At 39.4% G+C, this 23,525-nt stretch overlaps 1 protein-coding gene across 1 annotated transcript in view; it reads right to left on the reverse strand.

Moving 5' to 3' along the window:
- Positions 1 to 252: 252 nt before the first annotated feature.
- LOC104272243 (receptor-type tyrosine-protein phosphatase mu) overlaps positions 253 to 23,525 on the reverse strand; it is a 36,181-nt gene continuing 12,908 nt past the window's right edge. The window contains exons 3-12 of the mRNA XM_009867185.1: positions 21,766 to 21,882; positions 16,980 to 17,134; positions 16,556 to 16,691; positions 15,832 to 15,981; positions 15,191 to 15,364; positions 12,704 to 12,835; positions 9,542 to 9,667; positions 7,591 to 7,754; positions 5,424 to 5,559; positions 253 to 1,147 (exon numbers count right to left, since the gene is read on the reverse strand). Coding sequence (XP_009865487.1) covers positions 1,094 to 1,147; positions 5,424 to 5,559; positions 7,591 to 7,754; positions 9,542 to 9,667; positions 12,704 to 12,835; positions 15,191 to 15,364; positions 15,832 to 15,981; positions 16,556 to 16,691; positions 16,980 to 17,134; positions 21,766 to 21,882 — 1,344 coding nt within the window. The 3' untranslated portion in view covers positions 253 to 1,093. The remainder of the gene's footprint in view (positions 1,148 to 5,423; positions 5,560 to 7,590; positions 7,755 to 9,541; positions 9,668 to 12,703; positions 12,836 to 15,190; positions 15,365 to 15,831; positions 15,982 to 16,555; positions 16,692 to 16,979; positions 17,135 to 21,765; positions 21,883 to 23,525) is intronic.

A 23,525-nucleotide genomic window follows, 5' to 3' on the forward strand; every position in this document is an offset into this window, starting at 1 on the left:
CGCTATGAGCCCAACATCACCTCTTCCTCATAAAGCAGGGCAATTTTCAGGTTCTGCATTTGAGCCTGTGCATCTCTGAGCATACAGTTCACCTCTTGTTTTTATATACTGGCATGGCACGTCTTGCAATTGGCTGGATCAACACTGGATCACACAATAAACATGCTCTGGAGGTAGCTTGGTATTTACAAGAATTAATCTGGAAAGAAGCTTAGTCGAAGGCACTCAGATGCCAAGAGACATTAAACAAGATTTTATCATGTATGTAATTATTTATTGAGCTGTGAATCCATACAAGGTAAACAAATGTTTACACTATCATACAGTAAGCATTTCCAGGGCTTAAAAAAAATGATTGTCACTCACTGTGCTTCACAAAAAAATTCATTTTAATGAATAAATAATTTGATGAAATCAAAAAAGTATTTACAATATAAACAAATGAAAAAGCTTTGGATATATTAATCTGAGTATCCTGTATTTTACCTTTTCTAACTTTACTTCTGTCAAGATTCTGTCTCTGAAATGGTACAAAGTGGATAGAAATTACAACTCAACAAAGTTAACATGATTTGGTATGTCTTTCCATTAGTTCAGATAAGCTACATAGGACTCATTTATTATGCACGTGTTAGAATACAAATATAACTAAAATCATATATTATCAAAATGCCAGACAGCATTCTCCACAGAACAGAAATGTACACTAGGCTGTGACAAAAATTGAGAATCACAGGCAACGAAATATAACAGAAAAGTACAAATTCCTTCATAAGAATATAGTTGTGCTCTCTTTTATTTACCAGAGGACTATGCTGCTTCACCACATCGATGGCTACATATGAATACAGTGTTCAACAACTGCCACGTGGTTTGGTGTATGTTCATATGGGTGTCAAGCAGCGGCATTATAGTGGAAAACGGGCAGTGCAAGCAGTTTTATAAACATCTTATCGGGCTCTTACAAAGAGCCAATTATACAAAGCAGTAGAAGCATAACACTGAGAAGTCTTCATCTCGCTTACACAGATATCATGAAGTGACTTGCTTTGTTTGTGGTGCTGAAAGGAGGAACTTTGTGCTGTTTATGCAATCAGCCAGAATTCAAGTATTCCAAAGCTACTTCATAGCAGAATTTGTATTGATCCTGAAAAATCGAAAGAGTACCACAAATTCAGTTATCGAAAGAACTTAAGGGAATCAGTATTTCTCTTCTGTTGAAATTATTTACAATCAGCTGTTGTCAATGGGAACCAGTTTGCAAATCCAATTTATATTCAGACAAGAAAATCTTTATATTAACCAGACAATAGACACTACACACAGTAACTTATGGTACTGCTCATACCAGATGTGTATTTAGCTGCTCTAATGCACTTGTATGAGAAAAACTGACTACACGTAAGCGAATTGACTTGCAACCCTTCTGTCCTCTGTCAAGATGCTCATGTAGCACTTTACCAGAATTGGGAGTTATTTGAATTCCTCCCTGGAAATGTTTATCTTAAAATAGAGCCAGTGTCTATTAATTCACAGCATGTAACTTTGATTTCAGTGCCATTCATACACTTGCTACATCTCAGGGCGAGAGCTGTTCGCTGTTCCTTCTCTACGTGCAGCCCAAACCCAGCCCGAAATGCTATCCTCTCCCAGTGCAACAGGCCTCCGAGATCAGGCTTGAGCTACGTTAACTGGAGTCGTTCAAATTAACATTAAGCAATTAATGGTGATGCGTCTGCGAGGTGCCAGGAGCCAACGCTGCGCTTCAAACACAAGCCTGCTGCTTTTATTTGCAGCTGCTGGGGAAATCCGCTTCCCCTGGCACACAAACCCTGGCTGCACCCCTCAGGGACAAAGGGTCCTGACTTCGCCCCCTTCACGGCTTCAGCTGTTGCCTGACCCTCACCTGCTCTGCAACTTTAAATGATGCAGTCCCTGATGACTTCAGAGTTTTGTGTGCACACATGTCTCCACCCTCTGTTTTCATTCTTGCTACTCGCAATATTTATCAATACTATAAACACTGAAATGGAACAAAAAAGCTGAAAGAAATAGTGGGTGTGGGTTCCCTTAATCCAAGGGCTCTGGCTTCTAAAAATTCAGTTTGGAAATATCTGCCAGTTTTACAACTATTTCTGCCACTGAAATCCCTTTTATGCACTTCAATCAATTAGTAAAAGGTAACTAAGCATGTGGTCTCGTACAGGAACAACAGCAGACTTAACTGCCTGACAGGACTCAGCCTTCACCTTCCCAACATCACAAGTAGGAAGATTACAATTACACTTCATTGTACACACATTCTCCTTTTCCTTGCAGCAAATATTTTACAGGATTAACTATTTTGGCCTGCATTTGTGATTTTGGGTCACGTTTTATCTGAGAAGAGAGTCCACCTTAACATCACGTTAACAATCGAAAAGCCATTAACAAGCACAGACCATTTCTAAGTTCTTTTGTTGAGAGCTGTCACTTCAAAGAAAACAATTCTTGTGTGCATATATCACTTAAACTATAAATGAGTTGTGTGCAAGGCTTTAAGATATTGCGGGGTTCCGTACACTGCTTGTATCTTCTTCAGAATGACGAAAGAATAAAAAAGAAGGGAAGGAAAGTGTTATGTAAATTATTCCTTTTCTGCTTTTATTGCATATGTTCCTAAATAAATGAAAATTATTCTCTAACTACATAACAGATCAAAACAAGAGATCAGCCACTCATCCATTTCCACTTTTCCATCCTCATTTTATGCTGATTTACCGATCCAGCGGAATAACTGTCATTTATAGTAAACTGAATACCTGCCTTAAAGAGCAGACATATATTATTTCCCACTGTGTTCACTCATGTGTGTTCTTTGTACATTTTTATTATTCACTCGATGGTGGATATTAAGAGTCTCTTTACGTTAGCTAGATTCAGAGAGGAGTACTCATTTTTTCCTAGCACACCTATTGGTAGGTCCAATAATATTTATCACAAAATGCTTTGGCCATTCTGTAATGAACATTTTTTAATACCATGTATTACCTCTGCATGATGGCTGAAGAATTTAATAGATTTCCGTACTATATAGATCCAATCCCAAACATTCTATGTTTCTATGATGTGGCATTCGATTTTAACACTTGCAGGAAAACCAAAGATTTCAATGAAATTAAAAGATGAATTGCTAAGTATGGATCGGAAAAAATGCCCTTCATCTAGTCAGAAAGTGCATAACAGGTATTGATAAAAGAGTTTTGAAACTATTTTTGTGAAATACTGTTATAATTCTGGCATTTAATCTTTTACCATAGAATTTCACAAAGGCAGATGAATATTATTGTCCTCATTTTTTCGGATATGGAAACTGAGGAAAAGGCACATAAGATAAGAAAGGTCGTAAAGGATAAAGTCAGTAGCAAGATCAGGAAAAGAACTGAAGTGCCCCAATTCCCTTTTACCATGCACAATCTACATGCATATTGAAACCTTGCTAACTCAAATATTTGTTCCTAGAAAGTAGCAGACCAAGACTGAAGAGATATGGTTCTAACTCTGCTTTGTCAGTGAATTTTGTAATAATAGGAAAAACCCTGATTGTCCCTTGCCTTCATTGTTCTGTCTGTAAAATAAAGAAAACAATACTGACCTCCTTCACAAGTGCTTTGAAATCTCCTAATGAAAAGGCCTTACAAGGCCTCTCAACGCCATCCAGAAATTCTCAATACCATCCTCAATTTACTAAAAGCTATTTTTATATTCTGAAATAATACCTTTAGTTTTTGATTAAAAAAAATATCTCTGCTGAAAAATGGAGACAGCTGCCTAAAAATTCTATACCTGGAGAACTGTCACAAGTGGGAATTTATAGAGAGCATTTTCTCCAACTACATATCTTCACATTGGTAATTTTCTTTTTATTTCTATAAAATAAATGAATAAAAGATCAGTGAATTCTGTGGACTTAAACTCTGGGAGAACGGAGAACAGCAGGCCTGCCAAGTCTCTATCCAAACTATACCATCTGAATGAAGAAGTAGGGCGTTTTTCTTAATATCTAGGAAATAAAAATGTATGGTTCTCAGCATGATGATTCTCCTCCTGAGAATATAAACTAGAGAAAGAGGAGCCAACTAAGCTGCTCCCTCCCACCACTGCGAAAGCTTGATATGTTCTCACTGATACAAGATTCATAGTTCTGCATTGCTGGCTTATGGCCTTGTGGTGCTGCTTGTAAACTCCTTTCTTGCTCTGCACAGCTGGCAATATCTGGCTTTTTTCCAAGAGTCTGGAAAGAGCAGGGCCTAGAGGAAGATCTGGGATTTCACACGCAGGGTAGAGGAGAGGACTGCAATGGAGGATGTGGTGGGAGATGATGTTCTGCGGAATGGAAGAGGCACAGAGATGCATGTGCTGGGGAACTGGATGACCTTGTCCATCTCCCATGTGGCCTGAGAGCCTCCCAATGGAAATTCCTGCTTTCTGCACATTCTGCAGTGTGTCTCACACCCAGATCTGTGAGACAGGGATGTCTCCTAAAATCACAAGAGGCTGGACCAGCTCTGTGAGATGCCTCCTGCCTCATCCTGGGCACTCTGTAGAAAAGGCATTGAAACATGACCCAAACTTGTTTAACCAGAGCTTGCAAAACTAGCTCAAATTACTTTAGCATCTCTGAAGCGACCCAGATGCTGCTGCCTCCTGCCTATATGCTAAACTGAATACAGCTGCCCCCTTAAGCAGCCACCTCTACATCAGGATGTTGAAAAAGTGTCACTTACAGCCCAGGCTTCAGAACGGGGCGTCACGCTACACCCACCTCCAAGTACAGAACTACACACTGGAGCATAAGAACCTGCTGGTTTAAGCTGTTCTGCAGCTCTTGTGGCATAGCAGCTGGCACTTCAGCAATTCTCCATTTAAAAAAAAAGCAAGCTTATAAAACACACTCTAGGAAAATAATTGCACATGGCCGCTTGTTTCTGAACTTCTTTAATCTTTCTATGAGATAGAGCAACCATAATTAAATGCAATATTCTGGATGTCAAACTCAAATTCATGGCTTTGATAAATATTAGGCGATTAAGCTATTTATAAAATATATAATTTGAAAATGTGGCATTTCATTTTACATAACTATTATTTCTGCCATGCAAGGGCTGCTCTCCACTTGGCTCAGCCTGCTAGAAAAGAAAATTAATAAGGATGTTCGGCTGAAAGTTTAAAACTCTTGAAAAATTCAAATGAACAGAGACAACGTCTCCTTGGGAAGAAAGCAGTGTAAAAATACTCTTATAAGTGAAGTGACTTCATTATCCCCTTTGAAAATGACTTGCTTGCTTTGTGAACAACTCCCACTGCAAATCCTGGAAATCTTACTGAGTCTTCTGAGAAAAAAGAACATTTTCTATTTAGTGGTGCAGTTAAAAAGCTCATACCAGAAGGTCCACCATGTTAGGCTTATTATTCCTCAGTGTCTTCACAGCATGGAATACGTCAACAGCCCTCTGATGTCGAAGCATTTCACAAACAATACTGATTGCACAAAACGTCCCACTGCGGCCACCTCCATTCCTACAATAAAAATGATAAAATGGCTCAGTTACAATTGACTCTGTGTTACAAGTTTGGACAGCACCAGGGATGGGTACAGGAGGCACGAGTTCCAGTAGCGAGAAACTGCAGAACATTCCTGCCCCCAAAGGCTGCGGAACTCTAGGCAGAAAACGACTTTTAATTGGAATTAATGGGCTGAAAGATCTCAAAGCTATGATTCAGAATTCAGCAGGCTGAAAGCCTGGAGGGAACTGAGCTTTGCACCACCCTTCCGTGAACACTTCCACCACAGCGAGGATGCTAAAATAAGGACAAGGTACTTGAAGATTTAGTACAACACCCCTTTGCGCTGCAGCGAGCATCAGGCCTGGAAATGTTACAGAGAAAGTGGATCTCGGTTATTTTAGGCCAAATCCCTGTGCTTTCCTCTGGGACCCAAAGGCATTTCAGACGGAACAGCAAAAGCGCTAAAAGTCTCATTTGCAGGAGCCCGTCTGGTGGCTCAGCTCTCAGCCTGGCACCGGCGCTCACCCCCCGGCCACAGGCAGAGGGGCCGGCTGCCTGGCAGCGACTGCTTCTAAAAGTTCAGCTATTCCCCCTCCACCCACGGCATCAGAGGATGAGAACCCGAAGTGACTTGCTAACAAAGAAGCCAGGCACAAATCTTCATATGCATGATCAAATACAGCGTTTAATAATACTTCATCCCTAGTTATTTTTAATCTTTAAGAGAATCTCTTTCCTTCTGGAAGCCCTATTATTTCTACGGCTATTCTAATCAGAATCTTTAGGCTGCGCTTCACCGAAAATAATAAACCTTAATAATTACCGGAGTGCAGACTAGTTGGGTAGCAGGTCTTTCAAACCAGCTTCATAAATGGTTGATTTTCAAAGGAAGATACAACATCGCACATCTGTCACATCCAGGCAGTATGAAAAGAATGCTCTCTGCTGCCAAAACATTGCCTGATATTGTGAGACTCTTTGAGAATTTTAATTAAAATAAAGTCATTTAAAAAGATTATATTAGAGCTTTTTCTTTCTTTACCGCCTGGAAGTGACGCATGTGTGATGTTGTACAACTATTTAATATCATCAGCCACCTCAGAGATAACAGTAATTTGCACTTCAAAAGGGTCTTTTCAGCTAAAGATCTCAAAACATTAATTAATCACACTGCACAATGCTCCTTTGATGAAAGTATTATTATCCCCATTCTACAGATGGGGAAACTGAAGAGCAATGACTTGTTCAAGGTCAGTGATAGTGGGAATTATTAATAGACTCTTAGATCTTCCTCCATTCTAACACAGGGTCCAACAGTTGGAAGTGTGATAGCGTGTGCTCTTCCTCTTAGCCTGTCCCTTCTCCATCATGGCAGCATCTTTAGACAGGAGTTTAGAGGAAGAGGGATACAACTTCAAGCACTAAAGACTTGGTCTCAAAAGATCAGCTACTGCTGAGGGCAAACAGCACGTACAAGTATTAAGCCATATCACAAGAAGGATGGTGGCCGAGTGGATGAGAGTCTGCACCAGTGGAGCACAAAGTCCACAGGAGGACAAAAATATATACTATTTTTAGAGAAAGATAAAGCAATTACAGGATCATTGTAATTGGTCTGTCACAGCACTTTTATTTCTGCGTTTTATGTCTGGAAGAGGAATCACCCCTCTGATACTAATTATTTCTACAGTCCTTATCTGTAGAAATAAAAGTTACATTGTTCTGAAGATAAGATTTTTATATATTGTGAACAAATATGCACCTTCTCCATTTGCAAAAGTCACTGGACATTTCTATATAAAACAGAGTTAACTGGTACCCATCATCTTCTCACAGGGGTCTACCAAGGGACAGAGAGGGAAAGTCATGGATCTACATTAAAAAAATATACAATTCTTATTGTATACAAAGCTTTTAAATAAACAGTTGTATTATTTATCCGCTTCCAGATTAGAAAGATGCCTCTTCACAAATCTTTTAAAAGCTGGCACAAATTCTGCAACAGCATTCTCTTACTTTCTCTCTTCTGTTTCCAGTACTCACAAGCAATGCACAACTGTGCGTCCCTCTCCCCCGTTATACTCTTCCTGCCACTTCTCCACTTGGCGGATCAGCTTCAAGAAGGAGCGTTTAGAAACTGGAGTGTCTCTGTACATGGGCCATCCCAGGAACTGGAACTGCTGCACCATCCGGTAGCCATCTTGGGGCTGCAGACATTCGGACAACAAGCAGGAGAAATAAGAGCATTTTTTGGGGGTACGGAATTTAGATATGGGAAGCTGTTCAAGTAGATCACAGCTGACAATCTACTCATGTAATTTCAACTGCCCTTGAGGAGTTACAGCTTTTCATTTCCAACAGAGTTACTACAACAAGAGGTTTTAAACAGAGTGCTATATGAACAGACTAGAAAAGAGGAATGGTACAGCTGCAGGATCAAGCAAGTAATTAATTAATTTAATAACAGAAACTTGGTAGCACAAAGGGAGCTGCAACACAACTTCAGTTATATACCTTTTTTATACGCTTCAGCATTTGGAAAAATGTTTGAGTGCTTCTGCTTTTTCTTACAAAAAAGGTCAAAACCTCTCAAGATATTTGGAAGCAGGAAACACTTAAAAAAACCAAACAAAACCCTCAGATGTTTCCGGCTCATAAAAAAATCTAACCACATTTTATTTTACTGTGTGCTACTGCAGCAGTCAGAACCCCTCTGGTGAAATGTTACTGAACAGTTGCTTTATGGTGATTTAAAATAAAAAAGGAGCATAGAACAAGTGTTAGTGGCAGAAAATTATAGTCCTTTGAAAAGGGCATAATAAGTACACACATGAAAACTGTTTTTGTAGTCTAGGATTTGCCACTTTCACTTCTGTGCAAAGCAAGGGCATTTTAGTGCCACTTTTAAAATGAGCAACACAGGAACGTCGCATTACAATTTTTTTCTCCAGAGTAAGAGGTAATAGAGAAAGATTAACAAGATGAGGAAATAAACCAAAGTGGATGCAAACATTAGGTATGTTCTTCAGTGGGTTTTGTCCGCTTTATGTCAAAATTTAGAATCTACTGATTCCCTGGCCAGTTTCTTTCAGCCAGGACCGCCTCTCTTCTCAAAACGCATCAGCCAGACCCAGCGCCTGCTAGAGCTCCCACTAACGCTGCTGGAGATTGGGTTTTTATGTTGCCACTTTTACTGTAAATACAAAGCCTTTTTAGTATTAAGTATCTTGAAGCTTACAATCTGCCTCCCTGTTTGGATATTAGCACGGTTTGGGGTATTTTTGGGAGCCTTTCACTGTCCTGAGAGCTACCAGATCTCAGGGCAGTTCCCAACTTTTCCCGACAGGGAGTGCTGCTTCTTCCCAGCTCCGGTTCTTCAGAGATCCATACCAGTACATTCCAAGGATCCTTCCATCTGGATGGGAAGAGATGCCTGGTCTGTGGGGGAATATTTTTCCCACTCAGCTTGAAAGACATGCCTCGTTTAGTGTTCTGTCAAGTTTATGGGAGCATAAAAGCCAGATGTGAGAATGTACTTGTCCCTCTGAAGTGCCTACGTGTATTATGAAGTGTGATTAGTGGGACAGGATCTTCACTAAAAGCTTGGGACTGATAATGAAAAACATGTCTGGTGCTGGTGCACAGCTTTCTTTGCATGACACAGGATACAAAAATGCAAGATGACTAATTTCAAACTGTTGAAAACAGCGCTGATTTGCACATTTCTTGGCTACCATATGATCTGAATGCTGCATTTATTTCATTTGCATTTAACACACTTGAGATACGCATTCAAATATTTTTTACTTTAATTACATATAGAAGGCTTTTTTTCTTATTGATTATGGTGTGACTCACTATTGCACAATTGCTTTCAAAGAAATAAGCTGAAAAATGAGACTGGTTTTATGCGAGATTAACTTCCATTTTTTGGGATTTGAGCAAAGTCAACTTATCTACCAAGACAGAATGGTTTTGCAAGTAACATCCTTACTCTGGCTGCATTATAAATTCGGAATATCCGGCTGATTATGTCTTCTTCTAAATCAGCTGATACAAACTCCACCTGAATGGGGCCGTGTCGGTGTACTCCATTTTCTGGCCAGTACTGAGGACACAGCTAAGGAAGAACACAAACACAAATAACAGAGTTATTCAGTTGGAATTTCATGCTGCCTCAATATACTCCTGTAGATTTTTAATTGTGCTACATTTACTACTGAAATTCCCACACAGTATCTTTCTAAGATACATGGTGTACCTTCTTCCATCGGTTTTGAGTACTCTTTTACTTGTGCGGTGCAAGTTTAAACAAATGCCTCCTCACTGAACTGAACACGCTGCTGCTTGCTGCTGTACTCGCCATTCTCTGGTATTTGCAGTAACACATTCCTGACACTCAGCGTCAGTTCTGCAATCCACTGTGACAGGACAGGGAGATGCTGTCAAAATATTAGCATATCTCAGAGACAGTGTGAAGCCTAAAGACCAAAGGCCTGGTATCTCCAACTGTCCTGACAAGTTCGTAATAATTCAGGCTACATCAAAACGTGTGCTTTATACTGGGAAGGGTGCATCAAATTCTCAAACCTCCCAGCTCAGCTTTCACATCTGTTCCACCTGTGACTGATGATGTCAGCTAATATCAGCATTGCTCTAGATTTTCAACTGCTCAATTCCATGTTATGAATGCCACCTGAAAATAGTAATTATGCTTTCTTTAGTGCTCAGAAAACATTACTTATAGGTATCTAAAGATCACAAAGCAATATTACCATTATCTTGCACAGTTTTAGGGTCTAATAATATCATGATGGCTTAATCCAGGAACCAATTATCATCTGTGCTAATTCCTCAATGATTAAATCAACACTTTGCAAGGAGGCTTTTGAAGCTAGACTCTGCTTGCCCATTTTTTTCCATGAAAACCCTAATGATTTCTTTTTTTCCCGAGATATTTAGAGCAGTTCAAGCACGTAGCTTGTGCAAGCATTCACCAAAATTAAGTATGAACTCATGAAATTCTGTTTGCTTGCAGAAGCATTCATATCATATTTGGAACTTTATTTCATTCAGTGAAACAGCTGCGGTCTTCATTCTGCTGCACTGCTGTTGGTGATCCAGAGCTGAGTTGACAAATCACATTTACTCCAGATGTTGTTTTGCATTTCTTATAATACTTAGTCCTCAACAAAGCCATTTAGAGATGACTACATTTTAGGAAAACATAATCATTTACTACATCAATTAAAAAGAGAACAGGGTTTGATTTGCAGGAGTTCACTTATACAAGTTAAAACCAGAAATTTTGAGTAGGAAAATGCATTTTCATTTACTTTAAATCTCCCACATGATTTGGTCTGCTGAGCAAATTACTTTCCAAATATTGTCTAAATCTTACACAATTTTTTATTATGAAATATGCTAGTGTACAGGACAGCAAAATACAACGCACAAAACTAATGCACATGGCAGTGCTCAAATCATTTAATATGTGCACAATTTAGTACATATCTTTCATGTACATGGGAATGTTGTTCTAATAGGTCTTTGAAAAATGCTTAAATGATAATAAGCAGAGCTGTTTGCTGGAGCTGTTTTAGAAAGCCAAGATTTTCAAGTTCTAAAGAAACCAAAAGCATTTAGGTCTGTGCATTTTGCATGCATGTGATAGCAGCAACTCAAATCTTTCAGTCAAAGTCACTGAGAAGGGTTGAATTTCATTTCCCAAGAGAGCATAACAATCCACATAAATTGTAATATCTAAACAGAATTGTAAACACTCATATATACATAAATAATAACGATAACAGTAATTATTAATAAATCTGAATGTAATGTGTGTTTTTAATAAGCTGTGCACTCTCTCCAATTCTGTTTGCTCTGAGGGTTTTGAGATTTATTCCTAATGAAAAGATTGGTACTCACATTAGAGGGAAAGTGTTTAACATACTGCAGAGGCAGGTGCATTAACTGCATATCCCAATAGCTTTTAAAAGCCTGTAAGGCTAATAAATGCTTGAAATAGCCATGCACTATTGTAAATTCAAAACACAGTCCACAAATTAAAAAACTCTGTTCAGTAGTCCCCAACAGCCTGACTCTCCCGCGTCTTTCCTTATTCACTCAGAAAATAATCTTAGACTTATGAATAAGTTTTGTCTTTCATTTCTATTTTTCTCCCTGCAGACAGTTAAGGGCTTGGAATCAGAAATTCAGTCTTTAAAATAGTGCGTGGAACTTCTACACATTCCTTTGAAAGATAAACCAGAAAATTAGTATGTTTTAAAACCAAATTCTTCATATAAGAGGAAATAATATAAGAGGAATAATAAGAGGAAACATTTTTCTAAGCGTGTGAAATACTCAACAAAGCTAAAAAAATTCTTGATAGTATCAGGAATTAAAATGACATGCAGTCTGCTACAAAAAATAACAATTGCTCTTAAGCAATAATTAGCAAATATTTACATATCAAGAATTCAGATTGCTACCATGTTATTCCAGCAGACAGCTGGTTCGATTTGTTGGAACCAAGGAAATAATACCTGTGTAAGAACTTGGAATTGCACAGTTACGAGCCAGGCTCTAGGACACTTCGTGATTAATGCTAGTGATTAAATTGCCAAACCAGTAGGTACAGTTTTCCAATTTTCTAAAGAACATGTACAGCATGCACAGCTCTTTTGTAAGGTAATTACAATCCCCTATACGTCTCGTCGCCCTGTTTTCTATTCTGAAGGATGCTTAGTCTCCAATCTTGTTTAGTTCCTATCTCCTTGCTAACAATGTAATTTTGTGCCAAACATAGCATGGATTTTCACACTGGGGACACCTATTCCCAGGTAGGCAGACCAAGGTCATTGACCTGTTTCAGGCAGGCTAACGAATAGCTGTTGGCTTCTGTTACAATTTTGGAGATTATTAGCGTGTTTTAGACTTGAGTCAGAATTCTAAAACTGTCATTTTTGGTGAAGAAGCTGCTGATGGTCTGATTTATTCCTCTTTCCTCATGTGTATTTGCAACCTACAAATCAAATTTTTAGTGTGTTAGTATTTAATGTTGTTTTATAAAACTAATTACGTCCTAGAGCTGTTCTGAAATGCTGAGGCACTAAGCCCTCCTCTTTTAAAAGGAACAATCTTCTGGACTTACTTGTGCTGGATCCACGTCGTTCAGCATAACTATTGAAGTGCAGTGATAATCTAGGACCAATCTCCAGAAATCTTTGACAGTATTTGGCAAGGGATGCTGCGTAACTATAAAAGCTGATGGTTGCTTGTAGCTCTACAAGGAAATCATGAGATGGTGAGAAGAATGGAAAGAGATAAAAATCCATTTAGCAGAATGCCAGTCATAGCCCCAAAACTTTGGGACTGAAAGCATTACTTCTGTTTTCTATATAATTAATACATTGTTTTCAGCTCTTTCCTGAGATCTTGCATGCTTCAAAGTTAATAAACTGTATTTGGGCAGAATAAAACTTCTGCAGATGTTATATTTCTGAAATGTATTTTATGCCACAGGCATCGAGTAAAATCATTTGAGGATTTTGCTTCCAATGCAACTCCTGCAAAATTCTAACAGTTTTGTTTTGAGCTCCTAATGGGCAGATTAATCTCAGCTGTCTACAGTTAGCTGTTAATTTGAATGATGGCTTTGAAAGAAAATATCTAGTTATTTTTCAGAAATATTGTTGAAATTCTGGTCTATCTGAGAGCAGCAAGGATACCCAGGGGATAAATTTCAGTGCTCTTTGTATTTTTTTTAGTACCAGAATGTGCTGCTGATTGATCTGTTTGGCGGAACTGTTCCATTGTGGATATCATACTAGCATTTCCACTTATGCTCTCCGGAGTGTTAACGGCCAGCACGGCCATACCAGGGCAATTGTCGGGAGGGGCTGCCAGTTGCCTTCAGTAGGGAGAGCAGGGAAGCCTTGAACCAAAGTATTTGTATCACAACAAAGATACAATCTGATCAGCTATTTGCCTCTGTCATTTGGAGACAGTCACTGAAGAGATCACAGAAAATGAATCCAATGTGTTTTGGGGTACGGATGAAGATGTGCAAGCCTTCAGTTCATCCTGGTTTAAGCAAACTGCAACCAGCAGGTATTGGTGCCGCTGGTACACCAGTCAGTTGCCTTCTATCCCACTGGTCCTGTCTTTCTGGAAGTTGCAGGCAGATGGGAGATGCTTGAAGTGCTCTCCATTAGTCCCCCACTTAGAAGCCCCAGCAATGTTTTTTAGGGGAAACTATTCTCAAACTCATTCTGATACTGAATAATGACATTATTATTAATAATTATGCTTCTTGCCCCTTTTGCTTGAAGTGAGCTCTAAAGGCTTACATGAGGTGATCTGGCTGTGTGTCAATTGATGCAAGCACAGAGGGTGAAACGTGTCATCTTGTCTCCTGGGGACTAAGTGTTTAGAAAGAGGGACAAATGTCTGCTCTTGTCTGTCAGTGCAGCGAGCCTGGCCAGGGCGCTTCAGGTGGAAAGCAACACAAATCGCTTCCTCCCTCAGAGCCTTTTGCCCAGACATACTTCTGGATTCAGCTCAGCGTTTCAACAGTGCAGAAGGGAAGAATTTTCAAAGCAAATATTGAGGCATTGCTCCTTCTGAGCAGTACTTAATTTACAGAACAAAACAGTACTGAACTCTCCAGGAAAGAAGACAACGTCATGGCAAGGTTGTAAACTGCAGGTCAAGGAAGCTCTGTTCTAGTCTGAAATGTAGTTGACCTACTCTAAGAACCTAGAGAAGTCCCTTAAACTTTTGTTCTCAGTTTCTCCACATAGATAAACATAAGGATAAAACACCTACCTTTCCATAGGAGTTTTGAACCCTAGGCTTATTTTAGGAAAATGCTTTGAGAACTTAGAAGGAAAGAAATGCAAAACCTGCTATAAACTGTTATTACTCTAGCTTCACTTTTCAGAAAGACCATTTACAATATGTTCATTCTTCACTAACCTCTGCTCTCATCTTGTTTTTGTGTCTGACAACCATAATTGCCATGGCTCTAAATTGTCAAAGATAGGCCATAAATATCTACAGACTATAAAGGTGGTTTAAGTGTCTTTTTACTGATATACTATTAGCAGGATTAGAATTACCATAGATGCGTTAGAAAACAATAATCCAGGCATACATGAAGAGGAACCATTGATTCAAACAGAAATAAGCAGAGAGACTGGAGTAATGGCTTGTGTACTATCTTGTGCTGACAGACAATATTTTTTTTTGTTAATTACTGTTTAAATTAGAAACAAAGGGAACTGAAATATTGCTGTAAACCTTATTATCCTATTTAACTGCCTTAGTGTCTTAATAGGTAACTTTTTTTTTTTTCCTAGACCAGATGGTTACAAATTCAAGCACTAGGGAGAAATCCAGACACATTTAATTTCTCAAAACCCCCTGAACTGTTCTCTGAGCACGGCTTTGGAACCTTGTCTGTGACATAACATATGTGGGATCCTAAATGTACTCCGGAGTTTAAAGATTTTGTGACATGTTTTTGGAAAAGAATCTAGAAGAATTTCAGTCTTATGCTGACTCCACTTTCTGGCATTGCTCAGGTTAGAGGGCTTCTTATTCCCTTTTTATTATTAATGATGTAGTGGAGACTTACATCCATCAGTGCAGCATTAATGTAGTTACTGCTCTCCCCATCTATCGTTATGAGGAAAGGCAGGCATCTGTCTGGAGGCAGAACATCCATACAGCGATTCTTTTCATGATTTCGTGGTAAAAGTGCTATGCTGCAGTCTTCTACACGCAGTGTCGGAGTCACCATATTTAAAGTCTTTCAAAAAGAGTAAACAATACAACAGAAAAATTAACACAGCAGTGAAAGCATCCCCAAATATTTAAGAATAGATCAGCTTAGGATTCAGTTTCAGTGGAAATCAATATGCAGAGAAATGAAAACACATCACAGTCAGCAGGGTTTAGAAGCAAAAAATCCTGGAAGCATACAGATCTGAAAAATAACCTCAAAGACAGCTGCAGGATAATCTGCTTTCTGGAGAAAGGACAGTGGAAGGAATCAAAATAGTTCCTTTGAGTAAAAAGATTTTACTAGTACCCCATTGAATTCTTTTATGATTTTGCACCACTCAACAGCAATTATATCATCTTATCTTCCCTTTTTTGCAGTCGTTGCTGCCCAGGCCTGGTCCAAAATTCACACAGTTACAAACAAGCACTTTAGCAGAAGTCTTCAGTATAGCTGAACTGTACGGCTTGTAGGTAATCCTAGCCACAACTTACCCTAAATTCCTCTTTGATCTGGCTGGAATTAGTTTGAGGATCCAGTTTATTCATTTCATAGTAAACAGACCTAACTTGAGAAGCTGGAATAGATGTGTCCCCACAAAGACAGGCTTCCAGAATAGCATCATGGATGAATACATACTGTTCCTGGTAAAGCAAGTAAAACAATTACTGACATAGAGACCATATGCTATTAGTATTCTGGTAAATATAAAATAGCAATAAATACGGTTGTCACTAATTCTCTCTGGCTTTACCAGCACTGAAGCAAGACCAGAAGAACAATAGCAGTTCATAAAGCTTTATCCCATTCATTTAGAAATTAATACAGAAGGATTGACTCAAACTAATTACAAGTACAAAGTGCACAAGAAATGCAGTAAGATTCCATAATACAACTGGTTTCCTCATTCCTCTGCACGCTTCTGTAGGTGGTATCATGTGAGTCTCAACAAGATGTGCTCAGAATGAATTCTCCCCTCAGAAGAAACACTCATGATCTTCCTTTTTTTAAAAAAAACATTGTGAACCCTAAGTGCAGCATAACTGTGCACTTCCTTGGGCAGTGGTTCCTCAGGTTTGCGTGTGGATTATTTTCTGCATATGATTGAACGAACTATTTTCTGGATGGTGCCAGTCACCAAGGGGCTCTAGTTTTATGGGCTAGAAGAATATTTTCTCTTGAAAATCATAAGGCAGTATTCTAGTAGATTAACAATACCTCGGTCTGCACCATGTTAACTCTCCGAGAACGAAGCTCTCTCACGCAATTGTATATGTCTACAACACCTTCTCTTTCTGCCATATCTAGCATGATGTCAATAACAATGAAGCATCCAGTTCTGCCAGCACCAGCACTGAAGTAAAAGAAGAGCACAATTAATGTTCATTAGTGTACTGGAAAATGCAAAGTGCAAGGGTACTTGATCAGTGGGATGATTACTGACATTGACCCTTGCATTCTGGAGTGTGCAGGATTTCAAACTAATTTTTTCCATTTGTGTTTGTATTTTAGGCATTAAGTTATTGAGGGTAGAACTCCCGTGGCTTCAGCAACACGTGTGAGGATCACACATTACAGGAGATGCAAAAAGAGGTCCTGAGTTTAGTGGACAACACAGCAGAGGGGTTTCTATTCTACCTACCTGCAGTGAACAACCAGAGGGCCAGCGTTTGGTGGGCTCTTGGATTTGACCTGCCGTACAAACCCCAGCAGGCCTGTCGCATGGTACGGGACACCGTGGTCTGGCCAGCCAGTGAAGTGAAACTGCCGAATTTCTCGAATCTCATGAGCAGCTCTCTATTGAAAAGACAATGGTTGAGAAAGAAAAAACAAGCTGGAATATGAAAGAAACTGGATGAGAGACTTTGTAAAAATGTAACTTCAAAAGCCTGAGCCTTGCTGAAAAGCATCTACCCCCTGCCAATACAACCTGAACAGGCTGTTGGAGAGCTCACTCATAGCAGGAGAGCAAGTTCAAAGGTTACGTATCAACTGGTTTCAAAGCCTTAGAACAAAATTGAGTAATTTAGCACCAGATCGGTTAGAAAGTTTTAGCAACAAGACAGATGTTCATCTCTATTTAAGCATTAGGTTGCTTTGAAAACTCTGGCCTTAAGATGCATGCCATGATCACAGAACAGGTCAGCCGCAAGGCCATGAACATACAGCACAGACGACATTTCTTTTCCTCCACTGGTCTCCATAGGTGTTTTGCTGCTGACTTCTGGGAACTAAAACATCAGCATAATTTTCCTTATAATTTGTCTCCTTCATTGGTCTGAAAGAAACAGCTGAATAGTAAGAAACCTTTTTGCACCTCTAATTGTAGGACCTGCATTTGTAGCCCTCCACATGCTCACCCTTTAAGTGATTTGCTGCAGTGTATGACGACATGGATATGGTGAGACAGGTATGAATGAGAAGCCGATCGTGTAAGTAATTTCCCATGTGACTCTCTGGAGCAGTCTGGATATTAGAGGCGTATATGCTAAGTTTGATTTCCTTAGTGCTTACATTTCCTCTTCCCCCTCTAAAAATGTAGCTGCCAGTATTTTATTCTCATTAGAAATCCACAGACCAGAGGCCATCATACATATTTCATAAGCAAACAGCAAAATTATGACATATCATGTCTAGGCTGGACTAAATGCCAGTAATATTAATAACTGGTGGTTTACAGTTTTTCTTCTTGAAGATGTATTTCCTCTCTTGAGCTGGTTTGCATATAAAAGATCTATTTATCTTTGTATAATGAAGTAATACAAACTTCCTAATTTATTGCTAGCATGCAAGCTAAGAGTCTGGCATTTTCAATGCTTGAGAAATTTTGGCTACGCCAGCACAAGATGACTGGAGTGGGCTTGGTGTGTCTTGGAGTCCTGATGCTCTGACAGCTCAGGCTGAGGGTCTGTGGAGACTGAGCATCTGCTCAGAGGAACATCCACACTCATCTCCCTCAGACACTGCAACATAAAAAGGCAGGCAAGGGAGAAGATGAAGAGCATATGTGACACTGGTGTAGACTGAGGAGGTCACACCCTTGCAAGAGAAATGACCTCATAACCTAAGACTCGATTTTAAAACGTACTGAAACCCAGGAACAAAGTAATTTGCATTTTAAGACAATCTAGCAAACACATTCAAATACAATTTGGTCTCTGTACTCTGGAGATTTTAGAGTGTGCTACTATTTTAGAGTTCTGCTACTGTAAGCAAGGACTCCAAATCTGTAAATAGCTGTGTGTAGGTGGAGTATCCATGTCCCAAACACTTTTATATTGCTCATAACAACTGCCCACAATCAGCAAAGAAACAAAGATTCCATACAAAAGAGCAATGCCATGACTATGCAAACTGAGGACTGAAACGAGTACCCCACACAAATTCTTCATGCTGTACGCAGCCTTAGTTTTTCAACCAATTTACAAAAAGCTAAACTGCTCCTCCAAAATAATGTGCTCAGCTGTAGTGCAGATCAGGATATACTCTGTGTATCTTCTGCATTAGTTTTGGGGATCTGTCTGTCATGCTGACTGCATTTTTGTCTATTGTTGGTGACAGCTACTTGGAAAAGGTTTTGCACGTAGGGTACTTTTATAATGAGTTTGCTTATTATATCCACAAAAGAATGATTTTCATGTCTGTAGCTTCCCTGCTGGTTTCTAAACTCAAAATAGCAACACAACTGCATGAATCATAAAAGCATATGCTCAGCTTGGAAAGACTGTATTTTTCACTTTTTCTTTCAGCTGAAAAAACAGAAAATAATGCACATTGTGAACAACCCTAGGATGATAAAATATACTACAAATACTTATGGTGCTGCTGTATGTTACTATCTAATTCATCTGAGTTAACTGTTGTGCTGTAAAGAAACTGCTCCAAAGAAACTGCTTATGCATACAATGTAAAGCCTATCTAGGAAACGGTCCTTCTTCTTTGGGGTTCAATTTTCTTAGCATTACCCCTTACTTCTCAATAGCTACCAGATAACTATTTAAAAGAATAAACATAAGTGATGGACATCTCCAAACAAATCAACTTCTAATTTGTCTTTTAGGAGCAGGTACGAGATGCTAATCCACAAATAGGAAAGACAGTCAGAAGGGACCTCTGCAGGTCTCCAGTCCAACCTCCCACTCAAGAGTAGATCTATGGCCAACACCAGATCTGTCTAACTGGGCCCTGATGACATCCAGGAATGGATACTGCACAACTTTACAGGGTAATCTGCCCCAGCATTGCACTAACCTCCTCCTGAGAGTTTTTCCAGTGCAAACCTTCCAGGCTGCAACTTCTCAGCCATTGCTCCTGGTCTTGTCATCTGTTACCATTGAGAAGAATGAGGAGAATTTGGTGCCCCTGATTTTCTAAACATCTCTGAAGCAGCTGCAGGCTGCAATCAAATCTTCCTTACCCCTCCTTCTCCTCCTCCTCATGTATACTATGCTGAACAAGGCCAGTTCTCTTAACTTCCCCTTCTAGCTCATATATCCTACATCCTTAATCATCCTGGATGACAGATGTTGTCCCAGGATGTCACAGACTGTACTGACACATGGGGTTAGTCCACTTAAAGTGACGAACTTTGCATTTTTCCTTGAGTTACTAAAGTTTCTGTTGGCCAAATCTTCAAGTCCTTTGGAACTGCGGCACCAACGTTCTGCATTTCAACACCATCTTTCACTTAATACTACCTGCAGAGGGCACACCACTCTGTCTCATCATGCAGCCTATTTTATCAGTCCCAGTAGATCAGAAATATAAACTTGAGAGAATTACGGTGGAAGAGATGTACAAGTTTGACCTTCCAGTACCATTGGAGGAGTTAAAAAATATGGAAAATAGGGTAAAAACAAATGCACTTTATTCAAACTACACTGTCACTGCTTTTAGAGGCTTACTGAAAAACTACCAACTATTAAAAAGCAGTGTCTAAATGGAATATTTTCAGATGGAGATTTTTTTAAGACATAAAATGTTTAGTGCCTTTTATCTCTATCTGTTCTAATGCACTTATTCAAGACAGTTTGGTTATGTTCAACTGTAAAATCCTCTAGGTCTTTTTTTCCAGTCCCAGTTAAGAAGTGAAAAGCTAACATCAAAGCATGGGCTTAAAATTTGCAGAATAGAAATCAACCAGTGCTTCATCTACTTCAAAGTGTAGCCACCGTTTCTCATCTGTTTATTAAAAATACCTAAATGCCAGGAAACAAGAGGCTTGAATGAATTTGATGTACAATATGTATAGTGGTAAACAGGATACAATATTTCAGTTCATTCAAACCACATAATTCTATTATCATTACCCTCAGGTTGCTGTGTTGATGAATATTTAAGTATTAGATTGAAGAATAAAACAGGAAAAAAAAATCTAATTCCTTTGTTATTTGGATGTATGTACAGAGATCCTGTTGGGTTGTCTTGCTGGCAGTTTCATCTACCTGGGTGCAGGATTCTTTGATGCTAAAGATTATGTTCTTCAAAACCATAACTGAATGCTATTTCATCATTTAAAAGAACCAGTATATCACAGGTACTGCAACTAAATCAGAAGGAGTTTTCTAAGCTAATTAGTTGAAAATCTGCTCATGGTGATACTGAGAAAGCATCACTTCAGTGCACCATTAAGAATACCAAGTCTTCCAAAGAGGCCCTTTCCTTGTTCTGCAACTCAAACAAGTCTTGATACATACAATTAAAGCACTCCTGTCCTTTAATGAAGTCTGAATAAAAACCCCGAACTGACACAAAATGCATGACACGCTTCAGCATTGACTGACTCGGCTTGTTCTCACTTTCACCAAGTACCTTATTTGCTAATTGTATGTATTGCCCATATAGGGTAAACTGCTTGGGAGAGCTACAAGACCTCGTAAGCACCAAACAAATTCATGGCATTATTCTAACAAGCTGTAATACAACACACTACTTGGAACTCTCCGTATAAAGATGGATTCCACAGAAAAAATGGAATTGCCTTGAGAAGAAAATTGTTTCGACTATGTCTCTGAAGACCAGGAACACACCATCACAAGAAGTAACTGTATTCTCCACCATGAACTTCCGAATAATGGTGCATGCAGCCCCTGGTACAGACAGAAAATGATTGTGGAGAACATAAGATGGGAAATCAGCACGAATGTGTTTTTCCATTGATCGCTGGGAGGGAGGCTTCGATTTCTCCTAGGCAAGGAACATCACTTTTTCTAGCTCAGGCAGGGGCCAACAGTGATGGTAAGCAGAGAAGTTGCCGCATTTAAAGAAAAACACAGTTTACCATAAGAGGGCGGTAGTCGTTTACCCCCAAAAAATAGCTACAAAACCACGATGTCAGCCAAAAGATTCAACTTTCCCACGTTGAATCTGTATATAACTTACTTAGGCAGATACCACTGTATTTAAGAAAAATGAATTTGGAAACTTACCTTTTCTACTGCAAATGTTCGAATCACATATTCAGCCAGGAGCTCTGTTTCTATTAGAGTAACTTTAATGTCTTTATATATCTCTGTGTCATCTGGCCAGTATTTGCAGCATTTGACCTTTAAAAAATAGAAAACAAATTAAGATTCATTTATTTTAGAAGGTTCATACTGAATCCATTCTGCGCAATGATTTCGGTTTTAAAATGCAATCATGCACAAAGCAGTCACATTTTCTGCATGTGAAAATGATTAATGTTTAAGGGACGTTGCCTCTCCTTTTTTAAGACAGCTCTCAGTTGCAGGTGAGATTTGTGTTGGGATTAGTGAAGTAAAGCAAATTCGTACTGGAGCACAAGGGATATTTATACCCAGCAAGCCTCACTTGCAGGAACTGTTCATTTCCTGTGCTTTCCAACGCAGGGTGTGCCCAGAGGGACAAATGCCACCAAAAGGCTCTTCCCCTACCTTCTATTTAGTGACTTGTCTCAAAAATATCTTCCTACCTTCTAAAATGAAAATGTGTTTTTTTCCGACAGGAAAGGTCTTCTCCACTGTTCAAAAAGTATCCGTTTTCTCAGATTAACTTTCCAAACAAACTGATGAGAGGTTGTCCTGATTTGAGAGCACCAAGATAAAAGTTCTCTGGGGCTTGCTAGCACTGGGGACAGTCACAGTGGGGGAGGAGGGGCAGCTGTGCCCATGGGGAGGAGAGGATGGGTCAGGTGACCCAAATGGACCAATCACAGTGTTCCTTCCCATGGTGCTCAGTATAAAAGGGCCCCTAAGAAGAGCCCTTAGGTCTTTAGCACCTGTTGTGCTGGGAGGATGGCTGGTATCTCTCTGTGATTTTTCCCTGTGCTTTCACGCTGCAGAAGAGCCTTGTTTGAGAGAACAGGTTGTCTTCCCCAGCCCTGAGTGGGAGCAGCACAGCTTCTTTTCTGTTTTTTTTGGACTATCACTGGGACTCTGGATTTGGGTGTTCCTGTCTGCTGCTGAATACAGTCTGGGATTGGGACTTTTTTTTTTTCTGGTCAGGATCTTGTTGCCATCTGGAAGGTGTGGGTCATGTATTAATGTATTCTCTTGTATCTTTGAGCATATTTGTATACTTGTATATATATGTATACAGTCTGACATCTTCACTATTAGTATTATTCTCTTACTATTCTCTTTTTTTCATTAAACTGGTTCAAGTTGCCTTCCTTCGGTTTTTTTCAGCCTCGAAGTCTCTCTCCCTGCTTCTTTTATTATCCTCCCCTGGGAAGGTGGTGGTGGGGATCACAGAGAGCATCTGTCAAGATTTAGTGGCTGACTCAACCTTAAATTCAAAAGGTGAAACTCAACAGTTGAAGTCAAGAGGTGAGTTTTATATCTGTGCATTAACACCAATTAGATGACCACAAACACTGTGTGTGGGACTCATCTTGCTTAGGCCAAACTAAGATGAGATGGACAAATGCCTTCTAGCAATGCCTTTATTTTTATTAACTATGAAGAGAGTCCAGACAACTGCCTTCACCCAGGTGTTCAGCTTCTTGATGGCTAAGGTTAGGTGAGATGAATTCCCCTTTCCCTCCATACTGATTTCAGTAGGTGTCTGGAGTCGTGCGTTCTTGGCAAAGTCGTTCTAGGATATGGAGATGGAAAGAAGTGGCTTTTGTGAACTGTATTTCATATTTTCAGTGCCCTGATGTGGTCTAGAAGGATTGGACTTCACAGTATTTAATATATTCAAACATGCACTAGTCTGCTATTTTTAA

Source organism: Apaloderma vittatum, unplaced genomic scaffold (assembly GCF_000703405.1).
Source record: "Apaloderma vittatum isolate BGI_N311 unplaced genomic scaffold, ASM70340v1 scaffold20783, whole genome shotgun sequence".
NCBI classification, from domain to species: Eukaryota; Metazoa; Chordata; class Aves; order Trogoniformes; family Trogonidae; genus Apaloderma; species Apaloderma vittatum.